General features: G+C 45.8%; 1 protein-coding gene across 3 annotated transcripts in view; it reads right to left on the bottom strand.

The window, feature by feature from the left end:
* The window catches only part of LOC126539315 (glycogen debranching enzyme), a 175,454-nt gene that overhangs the window by 97,414 nt on the left and 51,086 nt on the right, over positions 1–26,954 (bottom strand). For all 3 annotated transcript variants that reach the window (XM_055075514.2, XM_055075513.2, XM_050186095.3), the window contains 3 exons: positions 23,097–23,205; positions 21,550–21,710; positions 19,839–20,023 (listed from right to left, as the gene is read on the bottom strand). In XM_055075514.2, the coding sequence (XP_054931489.1) occupies positions 19,839–20,023; positions 21,550–21,710; positions 23,097–23,205 (455 nt within the window). The remainder of the gene's footprint in view (positions 1–19,838; positions 20,024–21,549; positions 21,711–23,096; positions 23,206–26,954) is intronic.

Genomic DNA, 26,954 nt, shown 5'->3' with positions numbered 1-26,954 from the left:
CGTCCTTATACATTAAGTCTACGAGTCCAATGGTGGTGCCACAGAGCTGTCTTAATAATCAAGCAGGTCCGAATTATCGGTTGTTAACATGCCAGTACTTGCCCTTTCTAAAAAAAAAAAAAATCTCAGAATATGACCTGCTCCAATGTGACATTACTGCTGTGTCCTTCATTTTCTTCACCTGCTGTGTCATCACCCTTATGAAGCCGTTAATACATGTGCCAAGGTTTTTTTTTTTTATGTTCAGGTTGTCTTCATCTTTGTCGTGATACAATGATGTAACATGCTGGATTCAGCAATTTGTTTCTTGTAACAAGTAATTTGTTCTTTGCTGTTTTGTCATTCTTGTGTTGTGCTTACATTAAAGCAAAAATTTTATTAATGATTGCTCATGTCTCAATACATATCAGTGCAATAAAAGACAACAGGCATATAACAAGATGGAATAGGCACCATTCGGCATGTTTACATGTCCATGCACTGAACAAGCAAGCACCCTTCACAGCAACATAATTCATTGCATAAACAGATAAACAGATGTATGATAAATCCAATACATGCCTTTAATATGAAAAGCTTCCAACAGCTCTTTTGCCAACATGTCATTACTTCTACCCAGAATCTCAAACACATCAAACCATGCATCACACTTTGGGCACAGATAAGGAAGCCACTGAATGTTTTTAATATTAACAGGCACAGCTTGTATTTGTGATACATCTGTTGATTGACATGTTGCTGTGATGGGTGCTTGAGTGATGATGAGTGATGTTCTTGTATGCATGTAATACTTTTGCTGGCAAATAAACCAGATGAATAGCACTTTTCACTTTATTACACGTCTGCTATCATTTATTGTGCTGATATGTGTCAGCCATAACTTGCCCAGCAACAAGCTTTAATGTTGCTTTCTGTATTTTTTATCCCAATCAACTTTTGCAGCATGCTAAACTGTACCATGAATCCCAATATTTCCTTGCTTTGCCTTCATTTGTCACTTCACATTGATTGTTGTTTTTCTGACAATACAAAATGAAGACTTTCATCAGACTTTTGCCAAATGTACCACTGCATCAAATGTACTAAAGGCGGTTGCATGCAAGCATATGTAGCCGCAACAAAATAAATCTTTTTCAGGTAAACCTCAATGAACCTGAATGTCTGCACAAGTGAAAATTTGTTCAAGTGAAATGTAAACACATAGTGGTTATATTGTAACCACCCATTCAAGTAGGAAGTCTGTTAAACTGACCAGTGTTTTTGACCAACTGATCAAGTGTTTTTCACTATACCTGCCATTCCAGCAACTTTAGGAAGCGTCTTGTGAAAACAGCAACAAGGTCAGTTTAGCTAGGTACTCTCATATGTGCCGTCCCCACCATACAACTAGTGCAGCTGTTGCATTGCTGTGCAGATGGGTCCTTGCAGCACCTGTAGCTAATATAAGAGGAAGCCAATTTCCCCTCTATTCAGATATATATGAAAAACAAATATTGTCATTAAACAAGTGCTGAATCTATTTGATATAAATTTGTTGGACTTAAGAAAAAAAGCTAAATTCTACCAACTGTTGGAAACAGATGTTCCATTTGGGGCCTTATACCCCTGTCACACGGGCACCCGCGAACTCCGTTGAACTCCTTCGTCTTTACGCCAATGGAGTTGCGCTCCGTGTCACACGGTCTCCCTTGCGCCAAGGAAGTTAAATGGAGATTTTGGGCGAAGGGAGTTCGGCAATGACCATTACGGTTGGATGGAGTACTCTCGTTCACAGGCAGCTACAGTTCTGCAGAAAACTACGCTAGTAAAATCGTCGTAACTGGTTAATTTACAAATTTTAGCATTATTATTTTTTTTGCCTTGGGATATATGCCACATAATGGAAGTTTTAATTTGTTTTTAAGGGCATCAGCACCTGTACTCTCTACACCAATACTTCGCCACGCTGCATCGGGAAACGTCGTTCCGCCATTTTGTTTGTTTTTATATGCACGGGAGCCGCACGTATCGTTCAAGCCGTACGGGTAAGATTCTCCGGGTGACACGCACCATGAGCGATCCCGGCGCACCGCGAACACACAGACACGCGCGATTACACAGCGGAATCACAACTCGAAGCGCACCGATCCAACAACGTGACCCGCTCTGCCCACGCACGAAAGCAAGAGCGCAGTGTGGCCAGCATCGCTTGCAACTTCGCTATGCTTGGAAAACAAAAGTCTTGCGGTAACGTACCGCAAAGTTTCTCGCTGTGATTTTATATTATTACACACTGCGTTAAAAAAATGCACATAGATTACTTTAACGGCGACCGTATATGGGAACAGTTGCACGTGGAAGTAAGCGCAGCAGCGCCGTTTGTACCCCGTGCGGCGCCCGTCGAAAGCTCACGCTGTGCCGTGTAGCACAGCCGCAACTCCATTGCCGTCAATCTCCGTTAAGGAGTTTCATGCTCAATGGAGTTCGCCGGTGCCCGTGTGACAGGGGTATTAAAGGAGCACTGGCATGACATTTTCAACCATCATCTTTTTGCATTAAACAAAGGTCCTTGACCTCAATACCCTAGGAAAAATACCACCAAGCCTCAGAATGGCCTAAATTATTTACTACAATATCTTTTCTATGAACCTGTTTCAGTTTCACATCCAAGGTGTCATGATGTCATCGCAGAAGATGGTCATGTGGGAGCAGACCATAGTGACATTTTGGCACTCACTCCAGTTGGCTCAGTCATCTGCTACGCTGCTACTTGTTCATTTTCCCTGGATAATTCCCGTAATAAATTTTTTACTCAGCGCAAAACATGCCTACAACATCTGAAATTCCTTGGAATGTTGTTTCCAATTCTATAGCAAAGGTCTGATCGAAGTGCATGCACATCAAAGATAGTGTTGTACATTCTTGAATATATGCTAGTGCCAGTGATCCTTCTGGAATGCATGGCGAGACGTGTACGCACTTGCACGTGGGAACAGATTCTCTGCCAATGACTGCGCTCACCACTATTGTTGTGTTTTGAGTCTTTCTTGTCCTCCTGAGTATGATGATGACGTATAGGGTTTTATGGCGCAAGGGCCACACATGGCGAAAGGGCACCGTACAGATGGTGATGGATTTTCAACGAATTGCTTGTGAAATGGAGAAACATACTTTGAATGGTGGATGTGGCATAGCTGTAAACAGGCCTAAAATCAGTAGTTGTAAATTGCGTAAAATATATAAGCATTAAAAGAATGACAATGATCAGAGGTGTGAACCATGACACTGTCTTGTTACGCACGGATGATGTAATAGAGCATGTAGTTGCAGCACTGATTACCTCAACAGGGCCGCTGAATGCAAGGGTCCGGAGACACGTGCTATACTAGATGTAATGAACGCAGCAGCAGCCTTTGGTAAGAAGCCGTACTACGTAACATTTAGTTGGATAATGTGCAATGTAAGAATGTCATTTAAATAATGTAAAACTGATTTAGTGTCGAATGATGGGTTCGTGCCAAGAAACTTTGCTGGATATAATGGGATATTTCATTTAATTTTATTACCTTAAAGACCTGTGAAGGGTGTTGCATAAGGGGTGGGAACAAACGTTCAGATGACTCATAGTGTTCAAAACAATGAAAAGTGATTTGTAATCATTTCCGCAAAAGTGGATGAGGACGTAATGATAGCGATGTCGTTGGATAGGTCATTCCAGTCTACTGCAAACACAGGAAAAGAATGAGGCGGAAAAAGTGACAGTGCAGGCATGTGGCCGGGAAACTTGAAATGGATGACACGTGTGGTGAGATATGCGGGCTGGCTGGACAATGTAGGGTGCACAGCATAGTGAACTGAGGAAAAACTTCTGAAATAAGCAAAGACTGGCAATACGGTGATGAAGTGAAAGTTGTAACAAACCCGATTCCGCTGTCAAGCATGTTACACTGATGTCGTATGAATACGAAGAGTGAATAAATCGGGCTGCTCCACTCTGAAGCGATTCAAGTGCATTAATAACGTAGGCGTGATGCGGGTTCCAAATGGGTGATGCGGGTTCCAAATGGGTGATGCGTTTTCTAACATTGATAAGACAAGAGCTTTGTATGCTAGTAATTTTACGTGTTGAGGGGCATGGTGGAGATGACGACGCAAGAATCCAAGCATCTTATTAGCAGACAAAATTAGAATGATAATGTGTGGGGCCAGGACAAATCTTTAGACAGGGTGACACCTAAGTATCTATATGATAGGACAGACTGTACAGGAATATTGGCTATTGCATATGGGAAATCAAGCAAATGACGACTGCAGTGGAAAGACAGGCGTTTACATTTATCAATATTAAGTTCCATTAACCAATCATCGCACCATTCCTTAATGCTATTAAGGTTGTCCTGAAGCATTTGTTGGTCAGCGGTATTAGTAACAGTGAGATATACAGTCAAACCTCGATATATCGAACACGGATATATCGAATTATTGCGTATATCGAACACTTTCTTTATCACGTGGAAAATCGCATGCATTTTTAATTTTTTATTTCGAACGGGGCCGGATGTAAAATGGATATATCGAACTCCGCCGCCCCAGACCAAGTGCGCTCTGTTGACAGGAGGCGAGCTTTCCCGCAACACTCTCGAAGATAGCGGCGGCGCGATGGGCGTTCCGGACTTTCCGGACTAGGGTGCCTCGATGTCCTCCTCGCCCGGAGCGGCGGGCGAGGAGGACATCGAGGCACCCTATTCCGGACGGCTGCGTACGACAGCTGCCCACATCGGTTGCGCCGAGGGCGCCATTTGAACGTGGCGGCGTACACACGCGGCGGCTTGGAGCCAGCACGGCCGCCTCGGGCAAGCCGCCTCGATTACGCGCGCACGGCGGGGCTTGCCCCCGCCGTGCGCGCGTGATCGAGGCGGCCGTGGAGCCAGTTGGAGCGCTTTGTCGGTGCTGAGCCACACAGCATGTGCATTGAGGACTTCGTTGGCGGTGACGACAGCACCGGAACAGTGGCGGAGTTTGCTCGAGCCGCCCATCGCCGCAAGCCGCACCGCACGCGTGCGGTCGCGCGAAATATTGCACGTATCAAACACTTGTGCACAAATTTCGGTTTACGATGTGTAAGGTATACACTGTGCACACAGTGTAAACGGTAATTTGTGCACAAGTGCTGGATACGTGCAATTTTTCGCGCGACCGCAAGCGTGCGGTGCGGCTTGCGGCGATGGGCGACTCGAGCGTAACCGTTTGGACTATGTTGAGGACGCCGTGGTCAAGCACGCGGTTGCCAATATGAAGTAGGCTACGCTGCTTCAGTACTTTCAGCAAACAAAATAAATACTTTGTTTGAAGCTTCATGTGAGTATCTATTGCGCCACGATTGGTTCATTGATTGATTTGTGCTAGTTTTTGACGCGTTTTCTACGTGATCTTATATATCGAATTCTGGCTATATCGAACTATTTTGCGATCACCGCGCTGTTCGATATATCGAGGTTCGACTGTATCACGCAGTCGTTGGCGAACACGCGTATATTAGAAAATACTTTGGTCGGTAAATCATTAATGAAAATTAAAAATAGGAGCGGACCTAGTGCCAACCCCTAAGGAATGCCGCAAGTTACAGGTAGGGTAGGGAATTGCGATTGTTGATAGCAACAAACTGTGAGCGATTAGTCAAGAATTCTTCGATCCATTTTAAGATATTGGACAAGATGTTCAAATACAAAAGTTTTAGTAGTAAATGTTTATGTGGAACCTTATTGAACACTTTTGCAAAATCTAAAAAGAATGGCGTCAGTTTGTTGGTTAGTCGAGATTAGTACGCAACTCATGAACAAAGATAGTTGCGTTTGACAGGAGAAACCTTTTCGAAAACAGTGTTGTGAAGAAGCGAGTCGAGGAAGCTCATAATATGTATGTAGATGACGTGTTCGATGAGCTTGCAGGGCATGCTAGTAAGAGAAATGGGACGGTAATTAAGGGCTGAATCTTTGTTACCCGAATGGAAGATTGGAATGACCTTTCCAGTTTTCCAGTTGTCTGGTAGTTGTCCAGATGAAAGTGACTGTGTGAAAAGTAGACAGAAATTTGGCACAAATATCGCTAGTGTTCTTAAGAACTTTCGAGTTACCGTAAAAACCGGAATATAGGGCGAACTTTTTTTCAAAAAACCATTGTGAAAAGTTGACCCTCGTCTTATATACCGGACATTGGTGGAAAAACTATGGAAGTCTTGCAACAATGGGCAGATGAAGTAAACAGCTGCCATCGCCATCAGGAGCAGCACGGCGTGGCGACATTGTGGCACCGCCAATTTGCGTTTCCATTGTCACAAAGTTATAGTATTGCTTAAAGGCTGCTTTTTTACATTTCACGACGACAATTCACCGTCGCCTTCAAGAAAAAGGTGATCGAGTACGTGGAAGCCCATGGCAACCTGGCGGCACAGCGTGAATTTGGAGTATCCGAAAATAGCACTCGGTACTGGCGGAGGCAGAAGCAGCGTATCACAACTTGCAGCAACCAAAAGAAAACGTCATCCACAACTTGCAGCAACCAAAGAAAACGACCGCAGCGTATCCAGAACTGGAAGACAAGGTTGCGGAGTTCATCTGGGAGCTGCGTGTAAGATCGCTGCCTATGACTGCCGAATGCATCCATTTGAAAGCGGTAGGATTGTGCGCTCCTCTGGACTGACGAGGCCGCAATTCAAGGGCTCGCCATCCTGGGTGCGACGATCCATGAAGAGGAAGGGCTTTTCGCTGGACGGCACAGAGGACGATGCTCTATGAGACGTGGGCAGCGAGAAGCACTCATCCCCCGACTCTAGTTCGGACGACTCTGATTCGGAGTTGTCCGAATCTTGCGCGAATGCTTGCGCACTTCGTGCCTTTCTGTGTACTGCACACCAGGCCAATTTTTAACAGTATCGCACGACCATCGACCCGCGTGTTTGTCAGCACCTTATCGTCACGGCACGGAGTGGCGGAATAGCGAAAGTAAGTGCACGTGTACGCATGCGCATATCTCATTTGTTTCACCGCTCAGTGCTGACAAGCACGCGGGTCGATAGTCGCGCCATACTGTTAAAAACTTGGCCAGGTGCACATGCGAGCAGCATTTAAATAAATACTGTCATTACTGTGCAACTGGCTGAGTCGCATTTGTTTCAAGGTAAGGGTGTCTTTCGGTACTTTTGCCATCGAAAAAGATTTTTTGCATTTTTAGAATTGGTTAGTTGGGGGGTCGACCTATATTCCGGTCCGACCTATAGTCCAGTTTTTACGGTAGTATTGCCACGTGGATGAGAGTAGCCAAAAGGGATAGGAAATTGTATTTACAAAATATATACAGAGAGAGACGGCTGCAGGCTAGATGGCAGAACAACATGAGCGCTACTCTGATCGTCGTCTTCACCGTCTTTCTGGCGCATTCTTTCATGCTCAGCAGGATGCGTGCTTCAGTGCAAGAGTATAGCACGTAACATAGAGAACCCCCGCCGGCGGGAGCGCCGTCTCAGCGCTTAAGGAGCAGTAGGATCGTGTCTGGCAACATAAGGCTTAAGCCGGGAGACGTGCACGACATCAGTGGCGGACATGGCAGAGGATCAACTGTCCAATGGAGCGGTCTCATACGTGACGTCAGTGATCTGGTGTAGGACCTTGTAAGGCCCGGAGTAGCGGGAAAGAAGCTTTGACGACAAGCCAACGTGGGGGGAAGGTGTCCACAGGACCAAAGGGCCCGAAGAGTAATTAACGACTCTGTGATGGCAATCGTAGCAGGCCTTCTGGGACAGCTGTGAGGCATAAAGACTATCCCTTGCAATCTGGCGAGCCGTTGCAGTGCGAGAAGCTGCATCGCGGGCGTAGCCTGTAACAGGGTGCACAGGTGATGTTAAAAGAGTCTCGAAGGGCAATGTGGGGAGGCGGCCAAACAAGATAAAAAAGGGGGAAAAGCCAGCGGTGTCATGGCGTGACGAGTTGTAGACAAATGTCACATAAGGCAAGGTGCTGTCCCAATCATGGTGGTTGGAGGAAACGTACATGGAGAGCATTGTGGTCAGCGTGCGGCTGAGGCACTCAGTAAGCCCATTGGCTTGCGGATGGTAGGCAGTGGTTAGCTTGTGACGTATAGAACACGAACGAAGAATGTTGTCGACAACCTGGAACAGAAATTAGCCACCACAATCAGTCAGCAGCTGTCGAGGAGTGCCGTGGTGAAGAATAACGTTGTGAAGGAGAAATTTTGTAATGTCAGTGGCACAGCTTGTTCGCAGTGCCAGCGTGATGGCGTATTGTGTCACCTAGTCCATAGCTACAGCAATCCACTTGTTCCCAGTCAGAGATGTTGAGAATGGCCCGATAAGATCAAGGCTGACACGGTAAAACAGGACACCGGGAATGTCTATGGGCTGAAGAGGACTGGCTGGCGACAAGGATGGATGCTTGTGGCGCTGGCAGGACTCACAAGAAGCAATGCAACGGTGCACAGAGCAGTGGAGGCCTGGCCAGAAGAATCGACGCTGAACGCGATCATACATGCGAGTTGCTTCGATATGTCCAGCGGTTGGGGTGTCATGAAGCTGTTCGAGAACAGTGGAATGGAGTGTTTCGGGAACAACTAGTAGAAGCTCTGGGCCATCGGAGGTGGTGTTTCATCTGTATAAGATTCCGTCATGAAGCATGAATAATTGTAGGGACAGGGCAGAGTGATGAGAGCGTACACAGTGGACAACTGATCGCAAATTGGCATCGCGGAGCTGTTCACTGTGTATGCTGGTTAAATCAGATATCGCGAAGACACAGGCATCCAAATCGTGCACAGACAAGTCGGGAGGATCTGCAGGATAACGAGATAGGCAGTCCACATCCTGATGCAGTCTGCCAGACTTGTAAGTGACGTCAAAGCTGTATTCTTGCAGTTTCAGTGCCCAGTCACCAAGTCGTGCAGTGGGATCTTTCAGGGAAGACAACCAGCAAAGCACATGGTGGTCTGTGATGACCGAAAACGTGCGGCCGATTTGCCGAAATGGTCTAAATTTGCCGGCACTTGCGCTCAGTGATAGAAAATTTGCACTCTGAAGAGGAAAGAAGGCGACTGGCATAGGCAATGACGCGGTCTCGTCCTTGTTGCTGCTGGGCGAGAACAGCGCCGATGCCACGTCCACTGGCGTCGGTGCGAAGTTCAGTTGGGGCTGACGGGCCAAAATGGGCCAAGATGGGGGGTGACGTAAGTAAAGTCGTGATCGTGTGAAACGCAATGGCCTGTTCAGGAAACCAACAAAATAACATTTCCTTCTTCAAGAGTTGCATGAGTGGACGAGCAACGTTGGCGAAGTTCCTGACAAAACGTTGAAAATAAGAGCACAAGCCGACAAAGCTCCGTACGTCTTTAGTGGAACGTGGCATAGGGAAGTCTTTGACAATGCAAACTTTTTCTGGGTCAGGTTGCACGCCTTTAGCGCTCACAAACTAGCCAAGCACAGTGATTTCACGGCGGCCAAAACGGCATTTGGCAGAGTTGAGCTGAAGGCCTGCTTGATGGAAAACTTCAAGAACTGCCGACAAGCGGCTAATGTGGCTTTCATATGTCGGTGAGAAGATGATGACATCTTCAAGATAACAGAGGCATGTTTACCATTTGTATCCACGAAGGAGGGAACCCATCATCCTTTCAAATGTGGCTGGGGCATTAGACAGACCAAAGGGCATTACCTTAAACTGGTAAAGTCCGTCAGGCGCAACAAATGCGGTCTTTTCACAGTCTCAATCATCGACGGATATCTGCCAGTATCCTGACCTCAGGTCTATAGAAGAGAAGTAGGCAGAGCCATGTAGACAGTCGAGAGCGTCATCGATCCACGGCAGAGAGTAGACGTCCTCGCGTGCTACTTTGTTTAAGTGGCGGCAGTCTACACAGAAGCGCCAGCTGCCATCTTTCTTCTTGACTAGGACGACCGCTGATGCCCATGGACTGCATGAAGGTTCAATGACGTCCTTGGTGAGCATCTTGCTCGACTTCCCGCTGTATCACTTTTCGCTCGACATAGGACAGGCAATAAGGACGTCATCTGATTGGGCTGGCATCCCCAGTATTGATCTCATGAGTGACCACAGATGTCTGTCCCAAAGGACGGTCATTAAAGTGAAAGATGTTGCGGTAGGACTTCAATATGGACCGCATATCGGCTGTCTGAGCAGGAAGGTCAGATGCTATCATCTTGTCAATATCACCGTCGACAAGATTGTGTGAGGAAGGGGATGGGGCAGAGGAAAAATGCGTCGGTGACGAATGCAGAAACGGCACACTCATTGATAGCAGAGATGTGGGCTAGAATCATGCCACCTGGGATAAGTTGAGCGCACCAGCTAAAGTTCAATAAGGGTAGAGATGTTCCATTATCCGTAACTGTAATAAGGGTGTGAGGAAGAGTGACATTTTTGGCGAATAAGACATCAACGATCGGGGTCAAGATGTAATCGCCATCGGGAATGGGAGAAAAAGGCCGTAAGTTCACATATATAACGGCTTGAGGAGGTAGACGAATGTAATCCATGGAGCACAAGCGCGGTTGGCATGCAGTAGGAGCGTCATGGTAGCACGGTAGGTCTAGCTGAAGCAAGCCGGTTCCACAGTAAATAAGGGCAGAATGGGCTGACAGAAAATCCATACCGAGGATGAGTTCATGGGAGCATTTCTTGAGCACGGCAAGTAGTACGCTTGTGGATCGGTCAGCAACGCTTATTCGAGCGGAGCACATCCCTAGCACGAGAAACATTCCCCATCAGTGACACAAATTAACGGTACTGTGGGTGGTGTTAGGACCTTCTTAAGGTAGCAACGAAGCTCCGAATTCATCACTGATATCTGAGCCCCAGTATCCACATGAGCAACATGTGAATAACGCAGTTTAACGTCTATCAGGTTCCTTCTGGTCTGCAGTATGGTCAGAGGATTTGGCAGGCAAGTCGTTGATGCAACATCACCTCTGGGAGCTGCATCGTCTAGTTTTCCTGAGGGAGTCATTCAATCGGCGATGTAGGGCGACGAAATTGGAGCGAGCGAGATGATTGGCAATGAGACAACGGCGAACGAGACTGGTGACCATGTGAGCATGGTGAACGACAATACGGCATGGATGGAGCATCGTCACCGGTGGTTTGAGGAGGCTCGCGGCAGGGCTGAAATGAGCCATGATCCATGTCGGGGCAACGGTTGTATCCATAGGGCGCCTGATATCAATACCACCAGCTGTTACAATGGCGGGCCACGTGTCCAATACGACGGCAGTTGAAGCAAATGGGACGGTATCAGCAGTCCTCCCTTCAGCTGGATTGTGAGTACAGAACGCAAGCCTTTGACCTTGGGCGTGCGAAAGTGAGGGACAGTGGTCGATCAGCTGGTACAGAGCCAGGCGCACACAGAGTCCAGGCCAGCATTGGAGAGCTCCTGATGAACGACAGCTCGGACTAGTGGCACCATCTGGGAGCTATGGTCACAGGCACGGCCGCACGTAGACGCAGGAGACACAGCATCAAGTTCACTTCGGTTAATCTTCTTCACGTGTTGCATGGTGAGCGGCCCCGATGGCTCAGGTATGTCTTCACACGACCACATTGCTGCCGTGTTCAGAAGTCGAGCGAAATGATGGGCAATGCGTTGACTTTTGGTGGCCTCAAAGCGCTTGAACTCTTGGATGATGGCATCGACAGTGTCACAGTCTTTGCAGATTAGCAGATTGAAGGCATCATCTGCTATGCCCTTTAACACATGGTCCACTTTCTCATACTCCGTCCTGCCGTTGTTGGCTTTGCGGCAAGGGCAAGCACGTCCTGTATATAACTCAGGTATGACTCTGTCGCTGTCTGCACACAAGATGACAGCTCCTTATTTGCTGCTGCCTTTCTACCTGTAGACTTGCCGAACACCTAACGCGTCGTTTCCTTGTATGCATCCCAGCTCCCAATTTCGTCTTCGTTATTCTCAAAGCACACCTTCACTGTTCCTTTGAGGTAAAATAATATTTTTGCCAACATGATCGTCTCATCCCAGTGATTATTCTTACTTGCACGCTCGTACAGGGGTAGGCAGTCCTCGATATCGACCTTGTCAGTCCTATAGAATGTGCCTGGGTCCTTTAGCTGAGCCAGGATGACCGTGGTCGTTGCAGTCGCCTTGGTGGGCACTGACCCCTCTTCCGCCATCATGGAGAAAACCAAGCATCGGCTGCTGCAGAGCTCCATTGTACCGTGTGGATACCTTGCACCTCCCACCAAAATGCCACGGGGATGAGAGTAGCCAAAAGGGATAGGAAATTGTATTTACAAAATGTATACAGAGAGAGACGGCTGCAGGCTAGATGGCAGAACAACAACATAAGCGCTACTCTGATCGTCGTCTTCACCGTCTTTCTGGCGCATTCTTCCATGCTCGGCAGGATCCGTGCTTCAGTGCAAGGGAATAACGCGTAACAATGTTATCAATGCTAGAAGCAGATGAAGGTTTTAGGTTTTTGTATTAGTAATGATATACCCGATGGTTGGAATGCGAGTGGTATCACTGCATGCTTGATCCTTGAAGATGGCGTAGGAAGTGAAATTTCTGTTTCGTTAGTAAAAATGGATGAAAAAGCGGCGTTTTGCGACTGTACTGTGCGACTGACTGTACTGAAAAAGCGACTGCACCTGTTTCATCTGCCAGAGTTATCTCGGGTGTGTGATGCGGGTTTATGATTTGCCAGAATTTCTTGGGGTTGCTGGTAAGCATATTAGGTAGGTCCTAATAAAAAAAAGTATGCTTGGCGTCTCGAATTCCAGTCAGATATGTTTTTGATATGCTGTTGATATGCTGTTGATATGCTGTTGATATGCTTGTGATCTTATTATTGATGGGGAGGTGCTTAACTGTGGCCTCGTTAAATGAAGTTTATTCGAAGTTTGGGGTCCCACAAGCGTTGCCAATAGTCCCTTAATTTTTTCTGAATGAAAAATTTCAGATCTATGGCGGAGATAGCCATGGAAGAGTTGAAATCTTTCGTTGCTGTGGATGTGGCGGTTTCGTCAGCGAGCACATTACCCTCGATGCCTCTGTGCCTGGGCACCCAGCATATAGTGACACGTTGATTGCATGCATAAACAGCGCCCAAGAGTGTATAAAAATAAATAATTACAAGATTTTTTCACTTTTTTAGTGATACTAATGCTTTGACAACGCTTAGAGAGTCGGTAAATATAATTGACTTTCCTAGTTTTAATTGTTTTATGTGTTTCACAGCCAATAATATTGCATAGGCTTCAGCCGTAAAGATACTTGTTTGCGCATGCAGAATGCCAGAGTCCGAAAAGGACGGACCGACTGCTGCATAAGAAACGCCGGCTTGGGACTTAGATGCATCTGTGTAAAACTCTGGGCAGCAGTGCTTCGACCGAAGTTCAAGGATGTGCATTTAAATGTGCATCAAAGGAGCACGCTTACTGACTTCAATAAAAGACGTGTCACATTCCACGAGCTGCAACTGCCACGGCGGTGACAGTTTCGCTGGAAGCATTAGATGGTGTTCTACAAGTGGGACACACATTTCTTCACTAAGATTCCTTACGTGCAGCGAGAAGGGCTCCCTCGCTGTAAACCGATTATTAAAAAGTATGGCACAGGACACATCGTTTACAGTTGTGTGACAAGGATGTTCAGGATTCGAGTTTACTTTCATATATGTGAAGGAGTTCTATAGAGTACCAGTGGCACCCACGATGATAATGGAAGAGAGAATAGTCTAGAGGAATTTGAAATCCCACAAGTAATGCCGGAAGAAGTAAAGAAAGCCTTGGGAGCTATGCAACAGGGGAAGGCAGCTGAGGAGGATCAGGTAACAGCAGATTTGTTGGAGGATGGTGGGCAGATTGTTCTACAAAAACTGGCCACCCTGTATACGCAAATCCCTCATGACCTCAAGTGTACCGGAATCTTGGAAGAACGCTAACATAATCCTAATCCATAAGAAAGGGGTGGCCAAAAACGTGAAAAATTATAGACTGATCAGCTTACTGTCCGTTGCCTACAAAGTATTTACTAAGGTAATCGCAAATAGAATCAGGAACACCTTAGACTTCTGTCAACCAAAGCACCAGGCAGGATTCCGTAAAGGCTACTCAACAATAGACCACATTCACACTATCAATCAGATGATAGAGAAATGTGCGGAATATAACCAACCCTTATATATAGCTTTCATTGATTACGAGAAAGCGTTTGATTCAGTCGAAACCTCAGCAGTCATGGAGGCATTACGGAATCAGGGTGTAGACGAGCCGTATGTAAAAATACTGAAAGATATCTATAGCGGCTCCACAGCCACCATAGTCCTCCATAAAGAAAGCAACAAAATCCCAATAAGGAATAGCATCTGGCAGGGAGATACGATCTCTCCAATGCTATTCACAGCATGTTTGCAGGAGGTATTCAGAGACCTGGATTGGGAAGAATTGGGGACAAGAGTTAATGGAGAATAACTTAGTAACTACTATAGCGGCTCCACAGCCACCGTAGTCCTCCATAAAGAAAGCAACAAAATCCCAATAAAGAAAGGCGTGAGGCAGGGAGATACGATCTCTCCAATGCTATTCACAGCGTGTTTACAGGAGGTATTCAGAGACCTGGATTGGGAAGAATTGGGGATAAAAATTAATGGAGAATACCTTAGTAACTTGTGATTCGCTGATGATATTGCCTTGCTTAGTAACTCAGGGGACCAATTGCAATGCATGCTCGCTGACCTGGAGAGGCAAAGCAGAACAGTGGGTCTAAAAATTAATCTGCAGAAAACTAATGTTTAACAGTCTTGGAAGAGAACAGCAATTTACAATAGGCAGCGAGGCACTGGAAGTCGTAAGGGAATACATCTACTTAGGGCAGGTAGTGACGGCGGATCCGGATCATGAGACGGAAATAATCAGAAGAATAAGAATGGGCTGGGGTGCGTTTGGCAGGCATTCTCAGGTCATGAACAGCAGGTTGCCATTATCCCTCAAGAGAAAAGTGTATAATAGTTGTGTCTTACCAGTACTCACGTACGGGGCAGAAACCTGGAGGCTTACGAAAAGCGTTCTACTCAAATTGAGGACGACGCAACGAGCTATGGAAAGGAGAATGATAGGTGTAACGTTAAGGGATAAGAAAAGAGCAGATTGGGTGAGGGAACAAACGCGAGTTAATGACATCTTAGTTGAAATCAAGAAAAAGAAATGGGCATGGGCAGGACATGTAATGAGGAGGGAAGATAACCGATGGTCATTAAGGGTTACGGACTGGATCCCAAGGGAAGGGAAGCGTAGCAGGGGGCGGCAGAAAGTTAGGTGGGCGGATGAGATTAAGAAGTTTGCAGAGACGGCATGGCCGCAATTAGTACATGACCGGGGTTGTTGGAGAGGTATGGGAGAGGCCTTTGCCCTGCAGTGGGCGTAACCAGGCTGATGATGAACTTAGTAACTTGCGATTCGCTGATATTTCCTTGCTTAGTAACTTTGGGGACCAATTGCAATGCATGCTCACTGACCTGGAGAGGCAAAGCAGAAAGGTGGGTCTAAAAATTAATCTGCAGAAAACTAAAGTAATGTTTAACAGTCTTGGAAGAGAACAGCAGTTTACGATAGGTAGCGAAGCACTGGAAGTGGTAAGGGAATACATCTACTTAGGGCAGGTAGTGACCGCAGATCCGGATCATGAGACTGAAATAATCAGAAGAATAAGAATGGGCTGGGGTGCGTTTGGCAGGCATTCTCAGATCATGAACAGCAGGTTGCCATTACCCCTCAAGAGAAAAGTGTATAACAGCTGTGTCTTACCAGTACTCACGTACGGGGCAGAAACCTGGAGGCTTACGAAAAGGGTGCTATTTAAATTGAGGACCACACAACGAGCTATGGAAAGAAGAATGATGGGTGCAACGTTAAGGGATAAGAAAAGAGCAGATTGGGTGAGGGAACAAACGCGAGTTAATGACGTCTTAGTTGAAATCAAGAAAAAGAAATGGGCATGGGCAGGACATGTAATGAGAAGGGAAGATAACCGATGGTCATTAAGGGTTACGGACTGGATTCCAAGGGAAGGGAAGCGTAGCAGGGGGCGGCAGAAAGTTAGGTGGGTGGATGAGATTAAGAAGTTTGCAGGGACAATATGGCCACAATTAGTACATGACTGGGGTAGTTGGAGAAGTATGGGAGAGGCCTTTGCCCTGCAGTGGGCATAACCAGGCTGATGATGATGATGATGATGTGAAGCTGGAATATGACCTCTGTAGACGAAGTGACCACTCGTTTGATTTTTACATAGAGACTTTCTACAGGGCTTGTTCTGAAAGCACTGGTCACTAGGCAGATACCTAGGTGGTACACAAGGTCTAGGATATTCAGCACGCTTGGTGTTGCAGAATGATAGATTATACAGTAGCACCATAGTTAAGACGAGAGCAGACAAGGCGCCTGTACATGTTCAAGAGACATTTTTCAATCACTACCCCATGTTGTACGCGACAAAATTTTTTAAATGTTCGTCGTCTTCAGACATTTTGCCTTCAGATATTTAAGTTACATAGACGATTGTAAGCCTCACTCGGCGAACCTTTATGATTAAGGGGCTGTCTCTCTGCACATTCTTTAAACCTCAGGAAAGTTTCTGTATAGTGCGATGCACTGGAAACGTGTTGAAAGTGTTCGCCTAAACAATCGATCACTACCCATATCTATCACTAACCAAGGTGATAGCCTGACCTTCCAGGCTTCCACCTTGGATACTTACTCAGAGTAGAGGATGTATCTGCCAGCCTATTAGTTTATTTACCCTAATCCAGACTTTCGTCTCGTCCGTGTAGGAAGTTATACCAGAGATGTACTTCTCCCAACTCTCCCTTTTAGCATGTTGACGTGTTCTACCCTGAGCCTTTATTTGTTTAAAACTAATCAAGTTTTCGGCGGTTGGAAAATAACGGAGTCGTCCCCAAGCATTGTTTTGGTTTTTTCGCGGTTTTTTTACATTCTTTATTCCACCATGGGATACGACACTTATTCGGCAATCCGTTAGTTTGACGAATGCATTTTGTGGCAGCCTCAATTATAAAGCCTGTTATGCAAGCCACAGCATCGTCTATATTAAAAGAGTCAATTTCATCCCGCATTATACATATATGTTAGCTCTTGGAAAAGTTCCCAGTTAGCTGGTTCAACCTTCCACCGGGAAGCGTGTGACAGGCGTGCATCTTGTGTTGTTAAGTTTAACATAACTGGAAAGTGGTCGCTCCCAAAGGGGTTCTTGAGAACGGACCACTCCAGGTACGGCATTAGTGTACTCGACACTATGCTTAAATCTACGGAAGAGTATGTAGTATGTGCCACGCTGTGGTATGTTGGCTATTTTTTTTATTAAAGATACATGCTCCTGAGGAAAAAAGAAAGTTTTTAATTAGGTGACCTCTCGCATTGCAACGAGAATTTCCCCACAAAGTGCTATAAGCATTTAAATCTCCGACAACTATGTGTGGCGCCAGAAGTTCATGTATGTAGTCTTGAATTTCAGTTTTAGTAAGTTGATAATTAGGAGGGATGTTTACCGAGCTGAGCTGATAGTGACTAACTTGTCAAACACCCCTCAGTCAGCTACTGCCTCTAGGGGCACACAAAATTTTAATTCCCGGCAGGCAACACATCTGTCGACAATGATAGCCGCACCACCGGATGACACGACAGTGTCATTGTGGTCTTTACGAAAAATAGCATATTGTCGGAGGAAATTTGTTTGCATATGTTTGAGGTGTGTTTCTTGAACACACAGTACCTTTGGACTATACCTACGTAGGAATTTTTTAATGTAACCTAGATTGTGCAGGAGACCTCTGACATTCCAGTGTATTATTTGTGTATCCATGTTGAATGTGGTTTTTGTGCTGTGTGTTTAAGAAAGAGGAGTTAGCTCACAGGACCCTTTCTGGGCGCCATGATGCGGTGTTTTTCTTTTTTGGAGCTATCACGAGAATTTCGCCACTCCTTAGGCACTGGCGGCCCCGTCTGAGTGGTTGTGTGTCCATCGCCCCTTGCGAGTGCTGCGTTTGAGGTGAAGGCCTCATCTCAATAAACGAGACCTTTGAGGCCATCGGCCCAGAGGTCGATGGTCTCTTCTGCTGGGGCAGCGGAGCAGCGCTAGATTCAGCTGCACAGGGGGCAGGTGGCATCACTGCCACCTCACTGTGTGTGGTTCGAAGAGCCGCCGCAGGCCGTTGTGGCACTGACGTGCCACTTCGGCAAAGCTGTTCTTTGGCAGGTAGGAAACCCACCTGCGTGCTTCTCTGAATGAAATATTCTCTGTTACTTTTATCGTCACAATTTCGTTTTCTTTTTTCCATGATGGGCACGACCACGAGTATGCGGCATGCTGGTCATCACAGTTGACACAGTGTGGAGGGCTTTCGCAAGTTTCAGAGGCATGATCTCTGGCACTACATTTAGCACATGTCTGTCGGCCTTGGCAGTTCTGGGAACTGTGGCTGAAACGCTGGCATTCAAAGCATCGAAGAGGGTTTGGGACATAGGGTCTGATACGTAGCTTTACATAGCCTACCTCGATTGTCTCAGGCAGGATGCTTGAGCCAAAAGTAAGTATTAGATGCTTTATTTTGATCTCCTTACCATGTCGCCATAGCATAATTCGCTTAACATTGATAACATTCTGCTCACTCCAGCCTTCCATCAGTTTAGCATCTGTCAGCTCCATTAGATCATCATCAGAGACAACACCACGGCTGGTGTTCATAGTTCGGTGCAGGGATATTGTCACTGGAATTTTTCCGAATATACTAGGTTAGGAAGCCATTCATGTTGTTTCGCATCACGGAGTTCCAAAAGGAGATCTCCACTAGCCATCTCCAATGCCTTGTAGCCTGCGCCAAATGCTTCTGTGAGACATTTCGACACTAGGAAAGGTGAAATCATTCTCATAGTCTTTTCAGATTTGTCAGAATGAATGGCGCGGAATCAGGGGAAGCTTTGCAATCTGTTGCCAAAAAATTTAAAGACATTTTTGGTGCGCCCTTTTTTCTGAGGGTGATCAAAGACCGGGGGGAAAGAGCTAGCCATTTGTAATATGGAGTTTCGGCAGCGGTGCGAGCCACTTACCATGGAGCCCAAAAAGGGACGTGACAGGATTTGTGTTTAAACAAGGCCTGCCAATGCCAGCTGTACGCAGCCACTATAACCAAATGTGACATAACCTTGGCTGGCTACTCACACAAGGTTAACCCTTGCTGCCTGGAAGATCATAACTATAAAGAAATGAGTAGGAGACAGGAAAGATGGAAAGTGAGAGAAAGACGAAGGTTGGAGGGAGAGAGACACAGGAAAAGGCGAATACCGATTTCCCCCAGATGGGTCAGTCGAGGGGCGCCGTCTACGAGAAGCCAAGGGGCCACAAAGGTCCAAACAAACACCCAGCATTGGCTCAACCACCAGGATCCCATTTTCGCTGGACACTGCTAAGCTGCGCACGGTTAGACGCGGGAGGGTCCAACCCTTTTGTGCTAAGGTACGTGGTGTCGCAACAAACCAACCGCCTGCTGATGCAGACGCCCCAGCGGGTTCCTCTTGAGTAATAGTCTGCCCAATAAAAAGCTAGATTCTTGCCACGCAGTTTCGGCAGTATTCCTCATCCTTCGCCGTCACTATACAAGAGGGCAATATGCAGAGCCTTTTCTAGTGGAGTGTTGCATCAGAGGAGAGATTATATCATTTGAAATTGGCCACGAAATCATTCAAGCATATTTTAAACATTGTATTCTGCAACCTTCACTAAACAAAGTAATGGCCAGCCCTGCTTACCTTCCCACGAGAGGATTCTTGATGGTAACTGCAGTCTTCTTGGGTCCATCCTCTTGAACACGGAGGTAGCGACAACCACGTAAGATGTTCTCCACTGCTGCCTGAAGATGGCTGTGCAGCAAATTCCACTCGATGCCATTTAAGTGCTCCAGGTAGCGCCTGAAGTCGCTACAACACCTGTCAATCTGAGAGAAGCACTTTCATTTGCAAATGAGAGCACAGCACTTCTACATGACAGAGTGGGCAAGCAGTATAAAAAAAAAAACTGCTGCGGAAGAAGCAGGTATACACATGTAGCGTTACACCAGCCATTCAACACTTCACCCTTTCCTTACTGAACAGATTTTTTTAACAAACAATAAAAAATGACATATTTGATTGTGTATGGAGGTTTCTACAAATTAAATACTTATAGAACAACTTATTTCAAGAAAGTCCCACTTTCTTAGGACTATGTAGTCATGAAATGCAGCAATTGTGTCTTGGCCATTAGTGCATTTAAACGGGTATATAAGGTGTTACTGTACTCAAGTTTCACAAAGTGCAAGATGTGAAAGAGAGCTCCATATTTCCAGAGTTTGGGCACACAGCCTTGTATTCAGACTTCTAGTTTCTACTGGTATCCGCAAACAACACAATGTTGCATGATTTTTCTGGCAGCGGGCCCAAACAGTTTGGAAATCAAACTTTTTTTGCAGAACACACGAGCCATAAACTTTTGGCACCGACTGTACATACACAACACCATACTATTTTCACCGCAAGGATGTCTTGGTGCATATTGTTGGATCTGGAGGACAATCCCAATTGCTGTCCCCCAGATTTTGGACCTTGCCGTTGGGTGCGGGAGTTGGCCGAGGTTGAAGAGGACTTTGAGATGAAAACTGGAGGTTTATTTACATTATTTACAGTGAGAGTACAAAGAAATTAACAGTCATAAAGTCATTACGGGCTGGCAGCGACTCGGACGCTGCGGCCCGTGGCAAGAAGCTCGAAAGAGATGAATGAAGGAATGCTCCCTTGCTGCTCCCGGTCTCTGGCTTTTAACCCCTTCGGTGTCTCAAAGTCCCGTCTTGTTTGGCCAATAGGCGAGCCCGCTCAGGTGGCGTCATGTTCGGCCAATTGGCGAGCCCGCTCAGGTGTCGTCATTTTCGGCCAATGGTAGGCGCCCGTTCGAGTGTACGTCACATTGGGCTCAGAGGGTCACTCCTTGGGCTCCAATTGTCCGAGGGATTATTTGTCTGCGGTATTGCCTTCCCGGTCTGCAACTACTGTCACAAAGGTGGACGGGGGGGATTGCTCCCAGGGCTTCATGGCGCATTACGGCCGTCGTTGCCTCGCGGCTTGCAAGCGCCATCACAATAGGCGGATGGGGGGGGAGACGGGTTGTCTTCGAGCGACTTTCCAGAGCTGCAAAGCAGCTTTGCTCGGGACTCACGTTACCTGGAACCGTGCCAGGCTCCCGCTATACTTTCAGGAAGAGTCAAGCAGTGAATAGCACAACATGCAGCACATGCATGAGGTGGGGGACGCCAACTTGTTTGGACGTGCCGCGCCTCGGGAACGTGGTAGATGTGCTTCTACGTTCCTTAATTAGGTGTGATGCAATTTGATGTGGTCTGGTGAACTCAGAGGAGGCTCAGGAAAAGGTCCCGTATCTAACAATATGCAGACAGATTAATTGCAGCCAAATCAATCATACAGTACATACCAGATCGGGAGCATCGGGGCTACTAGGTTCCCAGTTGCGGTTGAAGATCTGCAGGGCCTTATTCATGTCAACAGTGGAGCCATTTCGCCGGTACTCTGGATCCCGCAGCACTTTCAGGTTGCCACCATCAGGCATGGGACCAGTGTTTGGCTGCCCTTTGTCTGGAAACGGTGACATTTGTCCAAATACAAGACAGCAAATTATGTATCTTGTAAAGAATGTGAGGTTACTATATTTTGCACAGTTGAAATGAGACCATAAATATGATGTGATGAGGAACCTTTGGCATGAAAATAAAGAAAATAATATTATGACTAACTCACGTACTTGTAGCTACAGGCATACACGCAGGGCCACTTGTTCATGCAATGGGCCCTGCATGCACAAACATGTAGAGCAGAGTGCCCAATTAAGCTAAAACTGTGCTGAACCATCTGGTATTTTTCACACAGTCTCCAGCTTGTATATGCAGTTTCCATGTAAGCTGTGGCAACAAGTGCAGTGGCTTGTTGCGCTGCTCATCTGGTACAACTGGTGGTGCCCAGCTACCACCTCAGCTGCTGCCCTGACAAGGGCTAACACACAAGCATGAGCTCAATGCGCGAGCTAGTGCACAAGCACAGTGGACACTTCAAACAATTCAGTCATGGGGTGTGCCAACAATTTCATCACACTTCAGGTGGTAACAAGGAGGCACACAAAACAAACATGCTGTTAGGATTTACACCATACTCGTTTTCCCTACAATTCGATATCGCAACTAAATTGTGCCAAGATGACAAATTCTGCAATGCATGCAATTCATGCAATTCAAACGGTACTAAATAGCAAAATAAACCACTCGTACAACTTGTGTGCTCTGCATTCCCTGTAAAACAAAACAGTGTGAGACAGCAATGAAGTGAGTGCTTATATTTCTCATACATTATAAGTAAAACTTGCACCCTTTGTGATTTACCTTGTCCCAAAACAATAATTATCATCCATCCTGCATGCTTTTCCTTTCTTCAATGTTTCAGGCCTGGTACTTGCAGGCCATAAATAGCATGCGCGCTATCAATATGACACCGCATTCTTGACTGGAAATTAGAAAGCGCAGAGTTTTCAAGAAAGGAAATGAAAGCAAGACAGCTGACGATTATTTTTTGGAGCCAAGATAGCCCAAAGGCTGTAAACTAATCTTTAGAATGTACATTCCCTCCAGAATGCAAAAAGAACCCAAATTTTATGACTGTCACTCAATGTATCTTAATGAGCAAGCAAACAAGTATACCTGACCAAAAATGACACGTGATCAGGAGCATTGACAATTAGTCATGTGAAGACAGAATTTCTAGAATGTCTAATGACTGGAAGCCAAGCTCCACTACAAACTTATTTGGTTACATCAGGCGAATGAAATGTTCATGCTCCAACGTCTCACAGAAGAGCCATTCAGTGGCAGAAGCCTTGTGAGAATGCTGCACAGCACAGCAATCACATTTCATTTGTGGTCTACTGCTTATTGTTTCACACATCAGGAAACAGAAAAGTTTAATTCTGCCTACCAATAACCTTCTGCCTGAATGTGTCAACAATGCCATCCACATTGATGGTGAAGAACTCCTGCAGCTGCAACATTGGGAGCCAGTTCAGTTCGAATACACGTCTCAGCGCCTGAAACGAACAAGAGGCATGTATTATTGCATTCTTCAGGACGGTTCCTTCTAGCACTGCTAGGGCACCACCAGGAACTAATAGTGACATCCCAAATGTAACCACTTCAAAAACTATTTATCTAGAGTTTGTAAAGTGCGTTCTTGATTACTACTTTAAGGGCTATGCCAAAAGTACTTGGCAAAAACCAGAAATCTTTTGCATGCTGAGACCAAACTTTTCTTCAAGAGCAGCAGTTTAGGCTAGAGGCTATTCACAATCATCGAACAATAGCGCGTGAAACGAGGGATGAACACAGAGGAGACACACACAGCCCTGAGCACTGTGTATTTCTCTTTTGTGTTTGCCCCTCAGTCTACAGGCTATTAGATTATTTTCTTGAAGGCGGAAACACACCCTTTCCGCCTCCCTTAAAAAGTAGCACCCCAATTTTTCACACACATACATTGTGCCCGTGTTATGTCAGTCATGGCATCCTCCAGCAGATGCAGAGGCACATAGTCAAGTCAAAATGGAGAACTTGAAAGCACGCGCAGCTATTAAATCCTTGTGCTGAAAAGGGCTGACCACAGCTAGAATACATCAAGACGTGGTAAAGACATTGAGAGAATGCACAGCAAAAAAGTGTGCTGCTCTATTCAAGCAAGGAAGAAAGAGCACTCAAGACAATTCATCTTGTGGCAACAAATGTGGGTGCACCAGAAAAAAGCAGCATCCATGTTCAAGATTGTTGGATAGCAAATTGCTGGCTCAACATCTGGACAATTTTCCAGCTGAAAGGAATATCGCAAACCAAAGTTCGATACATGCTGGCCACCAAAAACTATATGCACAATGCGTCTACATGGCAGGTGCCAAGCAAGAAGGCATTTGATGGATAACGTCCAGAGACAACCTACAACTTATCAGGTCAGATCCTACAAAGTTTCTCGTACAATATGAAAACAGTGATGAAATGTGGGTGACTGCTTCAAACCAGCAGGTAGGTAACAGTCAAGTCAGTGAGAGTTAACATGTTCTTCAAAATAATCAAACACTTCCTTCAGGTTGACACCAATAATGTTGGAACAAGTTTCACAAATGCAACAAGTTCTGCAAACTAAGCTACAGCTTTGCCATAATTATGTGGCAGTTGTAGTAGTAATACTAGTAGTAGTAACAGCAGCAGTAGCAACAGCAGTAGTAGGAGTAGTAGTAGCAATTAGTAGTAGCTGCCAACAAGAAATCTACTACCAGATATAGTCATGACTAAACCACAATTCTTTGGTTTGTTAAACTTGCCATGTTTAAGGTATGAGGTCAACTTGAAAACTAGCGTTTTTTTCAAAATGCCAATTTTTTGTATTTTGTGTAGCTAGATGTACAATTCATAGAGGATCATATTGCCACAGAGAGCTCTCCACATGCCAGTTACGAGCGCTGTTGTGAGGCACCCATCCAAGCGCCTCATCACTAAAGGCCCTAGGCATTACTCATCGCATCGCCATTAGAAGAGTGCCAGCAACAGCTCGTGATCGGTGAGACAGCGCGTGTCTCTCGTGCACGCGCACACGGCAGCACCAGAGTCTCCCGTCCAATGAGAAGTCACAGCGCGGCTCCTGGCGTTCGGGGGCGCGTGAAAGTGTGTTCAGTGTGGAGACGCGGTCAACTGTTGAATAGGCTCCTGTTAACTCTTCTTGTAAATTGTGTGAATGCTTTAGTATTGAGTTTCCGGGCACAAGTTCACACACAATAAACCAGTTTGTTTAGTGCGCTTCAGTGAAGAGTGCTACAATATTGAGGAAAAAGTGTGCTCTTACATTGTTTAATTCAAAAGATATTGCAACAGATGTCACCCTACCCAGCACCTGTGAAACCAAACTGAAAGTCCCTGTCCTGTGTGAAACATAAACGTGCCCGAATTCTGCAGTTTCTTTCTTGTTATTTCATGTTATAATTATGTCTAAACAAGTAACAATGCCCTCAGGGAATTTCCAGCCTGTTTTTAAAGGGCCCCTCACCAGGTCTGGCCATTTTGAGCTGACAAAAGCGCAGAGCGTCCATTACGCTATAACAATCATATCTGCAAAGTATTACATCGCTATGCGCCGCGAAAAGACCTGAAATTTCAAACCAAACGCCATTTTCCCTTCTTCTCACAGCTGCCACACTTCAAGCCGCAGGATGACGTACACATGCTAGTGCGCCTACGTACACGTGTTTGCACTGTGATGCCGCTCGTGGTGACACATGACTTCGATAATTATTCAAGGGAAATTCTGTTACTTGTGTAATATGTTGCTTTAATAGATTAATTAAAGCTTAGAGAAATACTAAAACACATGAACTGCATGAACACATGTCTGCATGTTTTTGTTTTACTTCCCACCACAGCAAGAGAGATGTACTTCCATTTTGTCTGCCTGTTCCCACATTGTGCAGTCGCACGCGCAGACACCAAAACCATGTCATTTTCTATCGTGTTCCAGCGTGGGATCATGTTCTGTGATCCGCTTGTGTCTGCCTCAGTATTCGTGTAGCACTGACTTATACCGCTAGTCAGGTGCCCTTGCACACATCATGCAAAAATCATGCGCTGAGTGAAACAAGACAATCACAACAGCTCGCGCACAATGCTGTCAGCGGAAGTGTTTTGTGCCACAAAAAAGCGAGGAGAAAAAAAAATGAAGGCGGGGCTCGTGATGTATGCATCACGCGATCATAGAGGTGCGGTATGAGAGAACACAGGAAAGGAATTTTGCTTGCAAAGGCTAGACGGGGCAAGTAGAGAGAGTGTCTTGCTTGGCAGTGGAGGTAACCTCCTGAAATCATGGGTTTGCAGCACTGAAGTATTTCTATCTCGGCTATTAATGAGTCGATCCAAAAAATTTTTTCTGCAGATCGCTCCCTAGAGGACACGTAAAAACTTTCAGTGTATAATCAAAATTTGCTATGGGGCTTGGTGAGGGGCCCTTTAACCCTCACAAGGAAACGTACCACATTTGAAACACGTTTACATTCTGGAGGTTTTTTTCAGACGTCAAAGAAGCAGTGGATTGTCTTGTTTAGCAGTGTTTACACACTCTCGTCTTCTCTTTCATACTGGTAGGCACAGTATGGCGAAGTTCAGAGCGCCAAGGTGAGGAAAACAAATTTTTTCTGGTAATTAACACATAGACATCACAGTACGTGGTGGACCCGGCATCACAGTACTGAGGCTATAAATCAAGCTAGAAAAATAGAATATGAGAGGCCACACGAGCAAAAGCAGACAAGAACAATTCAGGACGAGAAACGTAACAAATATGTGGGATTTTAGCTCTCCTAAACATCTTTCGTGCACAATGCAGTTCTTGAAATCGATTTTTGTTGATTTTCTCAATACCTACTTCTTTTGCAATTCTTCCATACACAAACAAGCATACCTTTTTTGCTGATAAAGATCTTTTAGTTAAACTTTTCGCACCTATTCCTCACCTTTTTGGCTGTGCAATGCACCACAATAAGCAAAATCGTACAACAAGTTTTGATATGGTTCGAGTTTTGATATGGAGTCGAGTTGTCATCGCCTGGAGCCATGAAGGAAGGCTCGACGTACCGTCCACTGCGAAGCTCCGTGACGAGGTACAGACAACGTCCACCTCCACCAGATATGTTACGTAGGCAGACGCAGACGAAAAGCTATATACAAGTATATTTACAAGAAAATACACCACAGTTGGCCAAGAGGCAACAGCCCGCGCTAGCCTCCAATCGTCTTCGTCGTCTTC

Source organism: Dermacentor andersoni, chromosome 11 (genome assembly GCF_023375885.2).
Source record: "Dermacentor andersoni chromosome 11, qqDerAnde1_hic_scaffold, whole genome shotgun sequence".
NCBI classification, from domain to species: Eukaryota; Metazoa; Arthropoda; class Arachnida; order Ixodida; family Ixodidae; genus Dermacentor; species Dermacentor andersoni.
The sequence above is the reverse complement of the archived record's forward strand: the minus strand, read 5'-3'. Positions and strand labels throughout refer to the sequence as shown.